General features: G+C 40.8%; 1 protein-coding gene across 1 annotated transcript; it reads left to right on the forward strand.

Annotated features, from left to right (window-relative positions):
* Positions 1–336: 336 nt before the first annotated feature.
* On the forward strand, positions 337–11030 carry LOC125531136 (V-type proton ATPase subunit a1). Its single transcript, XM_048695543.1, has 18 exons — positions 337–665; positions 1963–2007; positions 2614–2736; positions 2905–3012; positions 3408–3521; positions 3598–3768; positions 3973–4110; positions 4324–4431; positions 4555–4662; positions 4737–4885; positions 5530–5683; positions 6603–6763; positions 8186–8392; positions 8483–8666; positions 8750–8833; positions 9421–9614; positions 9696–9755; positions 10411–11030. Exons 1-18 carry the CDS (start codon positions 525–527, stop codon positions 10613–10615), a joined length of 2454 nt encoding a protein of 817 aa, XP_048551500.1. The 5' UTR covers positions 337–524; the 3' UTR covers positions 10616–11030.

The raw sequence follows: 11030 nt of genomic DNA on the forward strand, positions 1-11030 counted from the left end.
ACTGGGCTGGCCCAGTAACGCGGCGCCACATGGCCCGGCCCGATCCCGGAACTCGGAACCCGACCTAAACCAAGCAGGCCCATTCCTTCCCAGAAGGAGGCTCTCTTCCTTTTTTTTTTCGATTCCCGCAACGCGGAACCGACCCTGTCGGTCGCGTAAAACTCATCGAAACCCGAGGGAGTCGCGCGCGACACGAACTTCGACCGGTCCGCGCCCACCCAACGCAGGCGCGCATGGCCCACGGGCCAGCCACAGCAGCCGCTTTCCAAGACGCTTCCTCGCCCACCCTCCTCCCACTTTCCCATGGGTCGGGACCCGGGTCATGGCAGCAGTTGCGCACCTGCGCTGCGCCTCGCAAAGAATACAGTGCCGACTAGTAGAATTGGACCGAACGGAACCACCCCCCTCAGATCTGAGACACACCACACCGCCACCGGCCTCCTCCCCCCTCGTCCCCGCCCCGCCCCTCCCTCACGCTGGCGAACCTCCTCCTGGAAGCTCCGGGAGGGGGCCGCTCCGGGGCGATGGGGCTCTTCGACCGCCTGCCCCCCATGGACCACCTCCGCTCCGAGAAGATGTGCCTCGTGCAGCTCATTTTCCCCGCCGAGAGCGCGCGCCTCGCCGTCACCTACCTCGGCGAGCTCGGCCTCCTCCAGTTCAAGGACGTGAGTGCCTCTCTACCTCGTCTCCCCCCTCCAGCCTCCCCCCTCGCGGATCTGCCTGATCCAGCCTCGCGCGTCGTGATCTCTGACCCGCTCGCTCGCGTGCGTCGCACTCTCCGCGCCCTCGGATCTAGCTCTCGCCTGTGCTCGGGACGGATAGCTAGTTTTTGATCCGGGTGTCATTGGACCTCGAGGCTTAGCGCGCGTCTCGTTTGAGCTGCTTTGGACCAACTGCCTTCCTTGGTTACTGGGTGTAAGGTGTTGTTCTCGACCAGGGGGCACAGGCTTCACAGGGCTTAGACTTCGATGATAAGCGTGGATGAATGTGGTAGAGGAAATTCGTATTATACGAATATGTTTTTGGTGTGTTTTTAGCTTGCTTTGATCCTACTTGGCATCTATGCTGTCGTTGAGTAAAAATTACCTAAGCAATAGCCATTCTTCATCATAAGCCAATTTATACAAACAGATCGTTAAGGAGGGTGATTTACTGTTTGTTTGTTGTACCATTCATGGATAATATATGTGTGTTGCAATTTATCAAGTTTTTATTGATTAGCTTGGCATATTGGAGCACTTTTGTAATGCTTAGTTTAGCTGCACAATGCACCCTTTCTGAGGACATGAGAATGAGTTGAAGTTTGGGCTTCACTAATAACTTAATCATAGAGATGCTCCTAGGAACATTAGGCAAACTGATCGCTGCTTGTTATTCAAATTCCTGATTAAGATAGTGGATTTTCCTGCTAATGTGATCATGCGGTCTGATAGGTTCCTGTTTTCACCCATGAATCACCATGCCACCATATGCACGTGAACATGTCATAGTCCTTGATGATGATACATATCGCCCTACCGGGTGCTGCATTCCATGGCTGTGTGTCAGTGAGGAAATATGGACAAGAGAGGCTTGCGTTATGCATTTGGTGTCTTAGTCCCTCAGCACCTCCTTTTTGTTTTTTATTATCATGCGCATGGTGGAAATAACCAAAGTAGGTTGATTAATATCACACCAAAATATGATTAGATGTGTGATCTTCATACGACCAATCATCACATTGTGTATGTTAAAATGACATTTGTGGAAAAGGAATGAGAAGAAAAATAGGCTTCAGAAATAATAAAAACGGCATAAAAGTATATTCGACTACATATGACGAATGCAAGGCTATATTTTGGACTTCGTAGAAAACTTTGTTAACTGTTTACTTTCAGATATTAGTTTTTGTTTGTTCTATCTGCCAGAATCTACAATTGTTCAACTGCTGACCTTTTTATTTTTCTACCCCTTCTTTTGCAGTTGAATGAGGATAAGAGTCCTTTTCAGCGTATATTTGTCAACCAGGTGATCTAAATTATGTTATTCTCCATCTGATATTTATGTTGATCACACCGTATTGCACACATCTGTTCTATTCTACTATGCAAATGCCAATGCTAGTATAAAGTATGGATTATTTCAGTGTCATTATATCGTCTACTTATTCTTGTTTTATGTGAAAAACGAGCCTATGAAGCAGAGCCAAGCTGAATTTAATCTGACATGTTAAATTCATATTCTATTTGTTTCTGTTTGCCATGGTTTTTCGAAAAAATATTGGAAAAGAAAGAAATACCTGAACAACAAGAATATGATAAAATGGATACATTGGGACTCTTTTCGGTAGATGGATTGAATATATTTGTTGCATTTGGTATTTAATACCGTAAGTATTTGATTTTCAACCAAGTTACCTAATGAACTATGTCAGTGGGCAGTGGCACAATATATCATTTCTGGTAAAAAACGGTAGGGAACCTCCCAAATGCTTGCTTTTATATGCTTGCAACGTACCATGCGCTGATCATGGTATGGAACTTCATCGGACTGTTGCTTTCCTTACTGTGTGGCAGTGGATGCACACCAGCCCACCCCACCCCGTATGATAAGCCTGTCGCAACTCTTCTGCAGGTAAAGCGATGTGCAGAGATGACTCGTAAGCTGAAGTTTTTCAGTGATCAGATCAACAAGGCAGGTGTTAAGTCTTCTGTCCGTCCTGCACTACAACCAGAAATTGATTTGGAGGAGCTAGAGGTACTTCTTTTAGTTGGAGCTGGAGCTGCATTAGCACTGTCATTTTATCATAGCTATATAATTAATCCTCTTGGATTTCTATTATTTATGCAACAAGAAGTCATTTTGAGAGGAAATGCTTAGTTTGCTCTTAGGGAGTATCAATAATTTCTCTCGCTATTTCTGCAGGCAAAATTGGGTGAGCATGAGCATGAGCTGCTTGAGATGAATACTAATAGTGGGACACTACGGCAGACATACAATGAACTTCTTGAATTCAAACTGGTCTTGTCAAAGGTTGTATCTCGATTCTTGTGAAACATTGAATTCACTGTTCCATGTGTTTACTTGTAACTAATAAGGTGTGAGATAAAAGATATACATTAGTCATTAGTGTACTTGCAACACCTTCTATTGATATGCTGGTGTACTTCTTGAAAATATGGAAATTTGTGAAGAAATATGTTCTCTCATTCTCTGTAGCTGATGACTGGGGCACTTGGTCCAGTTTATTAACTATGTAGTGTAACATTGGTTGTTAATCATAAATCCCTACTGTAATTATTATACATCTTGGTCAAATATCTTTTCCTTTTTCTGTTGTCAAATCCCTACTGTTCTCTCATGCTTTAAGTAACATATCTATTCCTTTTGCTGTTGTTTTCCATGCTTTCTCAAATAACTTCTTGCAGGCAGGTAGCATCCTTGCTGCTTCTCAAAATCATGCAACTCCAGCTGACCATGAGCTAGATGAACATATATATGACAAGGAAGTGGATGAAGGAAATGGCTATTTGCTTGAACAGGTGTTGTCTTTGTTCTTATTCTTGAAGTTAATACTGTTCTGTTCTTCCATTAAATTGTAACACGAAATGTTCTCAGGGAATACAGCAAGGGGCCTCGGAATCTGGTGTTAGGTTTGTTAGTGGGATAATACTGAAGTCCAAGGCATTGGCTTTTGAGAGGATGCTTTTCCGAACTACAAGGGGAAATTTGTTTTTCAATCAGGCATCTGCAGGGGAACCTGTTATGGATCCCAGTTCTGGTGAAGAGGTCTGTCATTGTGGCTTGCTGTTCCTAATTCTTGGGTATATCTAGTAGCTGCCATAAATTATTGACTGGTTGTGATAGCTTCTCTTTGTTTTCTATCTCCAACCAGGTTTATAGCCCTAATTTATGTGGTGTAATACTGAAATGAACCCTGAAACCTCGAAAGGTTTTCAACACTATTTTAACACTTAAGTTGCACTCCGACAGGTAGAGAAGACTGTTTTTGTAGTTTTCTTTTCGGGCGAGCAGGCTAAAGCAATAATATTGAGGATTTGTGCTTCATTTGGAGCAAATTGCTACCCTGTTCCTGAGGAGACTGTCAAGCAGAGACAAATTCTTCGTGAGGTATTTTTGGAGAAGCCACCTTTTCTAGTAGCAACAATTAATCCCTCCATTCTTCTGTACATGTAGTTGTCTGTGAGTATAAGTTGTTCAGTTTTTAGCAGCCTGCCTGTCATTTTGTTTTCTGTTGAAGTACACGAGTGCCATCCTGATGTAACGCTGTAATACTCTGTACTTCAGTATTTGAAGTACTGACTTCTATAATATTTGTGGCAGGTATCATCACGCCTGGGTGATCTAGAAGTCACCTTGGATGCTGGAATCCAGCACAGAAACAAAGCACTTGAGTCAGTTGGGTCCCAATTATGGAGGTGGATACTCATGGTAATCAAGTAATAGCAATTTCTCATTTTGTCTTGAAATTGCTACCTTAAAAAAATTGTGTTCCACATTTGTGATAGTACCTAGTTTTATTATTATTGTTTCTAACCTGTGTATTCTTTTTAGGTAAAAAAAGAGAAAGCTGTTTATGATACACTGAACATGTTGAACTTTGATGTGACAAAGAAATGCCTTGTTGGAGAAGGATGGTGCCCAATATTCGCTAAATCTCAGGTCAGAAATGCAACTCTTTTTGTGCTCATTTTTCAAATTTAGGATAGTCATCTTACTTCTAAGTTGTGCTTCAGATCGAGGATGTTTTGCAGCGTGCAACTCTTCACAGCAACTCACAAGTTGGAATAATATTTCATGAGATGGACACTATTGATTCGCCACCTACATACTTCCGAACTGATAAATTTACGAATGCTTTCCAGGAGATTGTTGATGCATATGGGTATGTACCTTGATGCAAACATTAACCTGAATAAATGGTTTTATTTGTTACACTTATGCCCTTTGGGAAGTCGTGGAAAAGCCAAGTAAATATGGAATACTATGTTTTAAATGAGATTTCTATCCTATGTGTAGAGGCAAAGTAGTTGGAGAGATCATGTGCTTAGTTACTCGATCCAGCAATTATTCTGCTATAATTTTTCAAGGGTTTGTGATTTGAGATCCAAGGGATGGTGAGCAAGAGCATGTTACATTGTTAGGTGACAGTTGATTTAATTCCAAGACCTAAGAGGAGTTTGTTCAGGAGTTGGATTAGGTTTGCTTGTTTAATGTTCGCAGCACCTGTTTGTTGTTGTTGTTGTTGTTGTTGTTGTTGTTGTTGACTGCGGCCATGCAATATTGATTGCTTCATAAGACCTTGGAGATTATTGGAATCTAAACTTGATGTGATTGCTTTGTCTTGGAATGTTTTGTTTTACTAAATTATTGTTTAGTATTCTCTGATCAAAGAGAACCCCATATTGTACTCTCTCTGATCCAAAATAAGTGTCGTGGTTATATTTTGAGCTAAAACCATGACACTTATTTTGGTCGGAGGGAGTAATATTTTTGCCATGAATTGATCATGAATCTGTATTGTTGCAGTGTTGGTCGATATGAAGAAATTAATCCAGCTGTATATTCTGTTATCACGTTCCCATTTCTTTTTGCTGTTATGTTTGGAGATTGGGGTCATGGAATATGTCTGTTAATTGGAGCTTTGATTCTTATACTTCGTGAAAAGAAACTTTCCTCTCAGGTACTCTGAGCTCAACTTGGACCTTCTATTTCCTTCCTTTTTTTTTGGTAATAGCCATTGCATGCAATCTTTGAAGTGTGATTTTACTGAACGCAGTTCATAGATTGCACATATGTTACTTTCTACTGCTTTAGACAGTGCAGTTATAACTTGGCTGTTGGTGCGCACCTAGTTCTACTCTTCTAGCATATTGTTGTACCTTTTTTTGTTCTTTTTTTCTATTTTTGCTCCTTACTGTCAGGTTTTGGTTCACTGTTCTCTATGGCAATATTTGAATGCATATGCTAAGGAAAACATGTATAGTTATTTCATGACTTAGCTGGATATGAGTGAATTGTACAAAAAAATGTTATATCTTGTGTATGAAAAATGCTTAACTTCTATTAGTAAAATCCAAATAGGCTGTACCCCAACATCTCTAGGACAAGGTTTGATCACCTCAAAGAAATTAGTTCTTTTTTTAGCATCAATATCAACCTGGATGGAGGTAGAGGTGCGTGGAACCTATGGTGTCTGTAGGAGTACATTTGCAAAAATTGTGGAGAACTCATTTAGTTATGGCATATTTGCATAGGTATCCATAAAATCCCTCAATCTAGATGGAATCCAATATCTCTGTATCTAGGACCACATTGAAAATTGTTTCTGTCCCACTCATGCCTACTGTCTTAAACCATTATCAAATGATGTTCTTGTGAGTATTTTCCTACAAATATGTTGCTGGGAAGGTATTATTAGTTACTCCCTCCGTCCCAAAATATAAGAACGTTTTTAACACTACACTAGTGTCAAAAACGTTCTTATATTTTGGGACAGAGGGAGTACTTATAACTTTGCAGTTTATCAGTTTTTCCTTTTGCAAATTGCCTGCACTGAATTCAAGCTGTTCTCCTAAGCTGTGGTCCATTGATTATCGCAGAAGCTTGATAGCTTTACGGAGATGGCATTTGGTGGGCGTTATGTGATTCTTCTGATGGCGTTGTTCTCAATATACTGTGGGCTCATATACAACGAATTCTTCTCTGTTCCATTCCATATATTTGGCAAATCAGCATATGCGTGTCGAGAAAATTCCTGCAGGTATTGACTTTACCATTTCGATAGTTATCTGAGTGTGCTGTTATGCTGGGAAACTTAAATTGTAACTCTAGTAAAATATCTGAATCGAACTCAAGTTCTTTTCGCTAGTTCATTCTGCTTTGAGCATGCCGCGACTTCTATTTAATTTGCTACTCCCTCTGTTCCTAAATATAAGTCTTTTTAGAGATTTCAATATGGACTACATACGGATGTATATAGACGTATTTTAGAGTGTAGATTCACTCATTTTGCTCCGTATATAGTCCATATTGGAATCTCTAAAAAGACTTATATTTAGGAAAGGAGGGAGTAGTTAGCAAATTTCTTGAGTAGATTCCATGTGTCTAGGCATTTTGGGCAGAGAGTAGCTCTATCTCCCCTTACCATTTAAAGTAGCTATTTCTGAGTATGTGCAATGTACATAAAATAAGGAGTACGTAAGACCTGAGAGTATGCACAGATTTATTTTTGACACAACGGGGCTATATGCAACTATAAGTACGCGCAGCTGTTCCCTCTTGATACAAGGATCTCTATTTCTTGAGGTAATATGCGTCCATAACAAATGATTTACCTTCACAATTTATCTAGACTGGTTAAAACGCCTTCTTGTGGTTCTGGGCATGCAAGGTACTACTCCCTCCGTTCCGATTTACTCGTCGTGGTTTTAGTTCAAATTTGAACTAAAACCACAACGAGTAAATCGGAACAGAGGGAGTACGTTATAGTTATTTTTGTCAAGGGGTGCATATGGGAGATGACTATCGATTTGGTTATTTCTGTCTTCTTATTGGTTCCATGAGTTGGTCACGAGATCTTATGGGTTTCACCTCTAGCCTACCCCAACTTGTTTGGGACTAGGGTCAGTTTGGTTTGCGTCCTCATTGTTTCAAGCCTGACCTGGAGCGTGCCTGTGGTCTGCCTGGGAGGCGTTTGGTTCAGTTCCTGGAAAAGATAGTAGTGCCCTGGCCTGGATAGCCAGGCATCTTCGTTAGCCTGCCAGGCTTCCGAATTCCTACGCCTGGGCACAGGCTAATAGCTGCCTGGCCTCTAATGCTAGTACGGGGACTTGTGCCTGCCAATAGGACTCTTTCTTTAGTTTTTGTGCTGTCGTTTGTTTCTTAATACGCGTACACCAGTCCAGGCAGGAACCAAACACATCTCCGTCCGGCTTGCCTGACCAGGCACGAAAAAGCAAATTCCCAGGCAGAGTACAGGCAGCCAAATTCTCCAGGCATGGTGTCCAGGGCAGTAACCAAACTAGCCCAAGGCTTTGTTGTTGTTGTTGTTGTTGTTGTTGTTGTTGTTGTTGTTTTCTTATTGATTATTACTTCATGAAACACTGGACCCTCTTTAGTTCTTGTTGGTCACCAGTTAGCAAGTCCATCTCTGAAGATTTAACACCCAGCCTGTTTGTTTCAGTGATGCATATACTGCTGGCCTCGTAAAAGTTCGTGATCCCTACCCTTTTGGAGTGGACCCAAGTTGGCGTGGAAGTCGATCTGAGCTACCCTTTCTAAATTCTTTGAAGATGAAGATGTCAATACTGATGGGTGTCTCCCAGATGAACTTGGGAATTTTATTGAGTTATTTTGATGCAAAGTTTCATAAAAATGCCCTAGACATTAGGTATTGTATATTTTTGTCGCGTCTTTTCTTCTTTGGATGCATGCAAACCATAGGATGCAAGCAATATATTTAACAATGTGGGTTCCTCAGGTACCAATTCATACCGCAGCTGATTTTCCTGAATAGCCTCTTTGGTTACTTATCACTCCTGATTCTCATTAAGTGGTGCACGGGGTCTAAAGCCGATCTGTATCACGTGATGATATATATGTTCCTTGACCCTGCTGGAGATCTTGGAGAGAATCAACTTTTTTGGGGACAGAAGGAACTCCAGGTTCTGTAACCTTCAAATAAAAACAAATTAAAGCTTCATTGTATGTTCTTTTTCATGCCTATTTACCAGTTTCCCTCTTCCAGATACTTTTGTTGCTTCTGGCCCTTGTAGCTGTTCCATGGATGCTCTTCCCAAAGCCTTTCATTCTAAAGAAACTTCATAAGGAGGTATGTTATGAATAAACTCGACTCATGAAGAAAAACAATTGCACTTTTATTTGAGATAGACTTTTGGTGCTGTGTTGGTGTGTCCTAATGCTTAAAGTAACGACCACAAGCTAAATCCATAGTCTCTGCAGCCTTATGTTCTTTATTGACATGTTGTGCTTGTATAGTTAAATCCAGTAGTGCAAGAGTTAAGAGTACCATTGGTAAATTTCAGATAGTAAAACCTAGAAGAGGTGCCTCTTAAGTTATATTGCTAACTTGGTTCTTGTTGTCACTAGTTTCTATGCTGCATCCTGGAGATCTTTGTTTTCTACTCCCTCCGTTCCTAAATATAAGCCTTTTTAGAGATTTCAATATGGACTACATACGGATGTATATAGACATATTTTAGAGTGTAGATTCATTCATTTTGCTCCGTATGTAGTCCATATTGGAATCTCTAAAAAGACTTATATTTAAGAACAGAGGGGAGTATATGGCACCAGTGTTGTTAGGTTAATAAGTTTAGGCTATGGGTGAGTAAGCAAAAATCCTAGATTATGTTTGCTATATCTAGTGGACTGCTAAATCTTTGTTCCTGGATCTAGAGATTTCAAGGTCACAGCTATCGCTTCCTTGGGACATCTGAAATGGATCCAGATTCTGAACCCGACTCTGCCCGTTCACGTCATGATGATTTCAATTTTGGTGAAGTTTTTGTTCATCAAATGATACACTCCATCGAGTTTGTTCTCGGGGCTGTCTCAAATACTGCATCATACCTTCGACTTTGGGCCTTGAGGTTTGCCTCCTGTGATTTTTTGTTGCGAAATATCATCTGTTGGTTCTTTCCATGACTTGATGTACTGTTCTTTTACTTCAGCTTGGCACATTCTGAGCTATCAACAGTTTTCTACGAGAAGTTGCTGCTATTTGCATGGGGGTAAACCTCGTCCTTTTTTCCTTATCTCTGGGTGTAACTTTTTTATTCATACGACAGTGTTTGTCTTTTCATCAATGTTCAAAATAGCGGAAAGCGTAGGCAAAGCGGAAGGCCACAGCTTAGAGCAATGGGCGCTTAAGCGTTTTTTGAAATTGGCTAGAATTTGACAGATTTTGAATAATATACACAGGAAAGTAGGAAACATGGCACATGGGTAATTGAAATAGCATCTAAAATACAGTTCACACCATAGAAAATACACATCAAGTTCACACAGCAAGTAAAATAACAACTAAAATGCAGTTCAGTTCAAATAGACATAACCTAATAGAGATCATGTGGCCAGAATATGAAGGAAGTAGTTCCCGAACAGAGACTAATAGTAAGATAAATGGCATATTGCTATTAATGCGCAAGCAGAGAAGTAGAAGTAGTTCATAAAACAGCCAAATTCTGGCCAAATTAAAAAAAAAACCGCTTAATCTACCCCTTAGGGCAAAAGTGAAGCGTTTTGCCATCGCTCAGCGCTTAAGCGTCGCTTAAAAACGCTTTCTTGAACACTGCTTCACATTTGACTGCCATGAAATGCATGGTCTCAGATATGATATCATCTATTGCAATTTCTTACTTGGACTATTTACTGTATTATTGGCAGGTATGATAGCCTTATCTTCAAGGTAGTGGGGCTTATAGTGTTTGCTTTTGCTACTGCCTTCATATTGCTCGGGATGGAATCACTGAGCGCCTTTCTTCATGCATTGCGTCTACACTGGGTTGAGTTCATGAACAAGTTCTATCATGGGGATGGCTACAAATTCAAACCATTCTCATTTGCTCTGCTAGCAGACGACGAAGAATGATGCATACAAAATCGGGCACGTTGAAGAGATTAAACTTGTCTCTTGAAATTTTTGGAGCACAGGTGTGGAATTTCATGAGACAGATGGGTTTTTCCCAATACACATCATTTTGTCAGGCCGCGGGACTTCTTCCTAACGGCGCGCAGGGGAAGGAGATTTTGTAATTTTTACGGCAATATTGTAGAGGGCGGGCTTGTCGTACAGTGCCTCCTGTGGAGAGGCAGATTATAGTAGCTAACAAAGAAGATAGAAAATGTAGATTTGATCCGTCTACCTTTAGCTGTCACATTTTGTCACTTGCTAGAAATGAGAAAACCCCACTTTATCATTACTGTGTCCAGACTGTAATGCATGACATTTACTAAATATAATATCTGTCCATTTATTTAAATAATAGTATCAGTATTCTTGTGCC

The sequence above is a fragment of the Triticum urartu genome, unplaced genomic scaffold, assembly GCF_003073215.2.
Source record: "Triticum urartu cultivar G1812 unplaced genomic scaffold, Tu2.1 TuUngrouped_contig_6832, whole genome shotgun sequence".
Classification (NCBI taxonomy): Eukaryota; Viridiplantae; Streptophyta; class Magnoliopsida; order Poales; family Poaceae; genus Triticum; species Triticum urartu.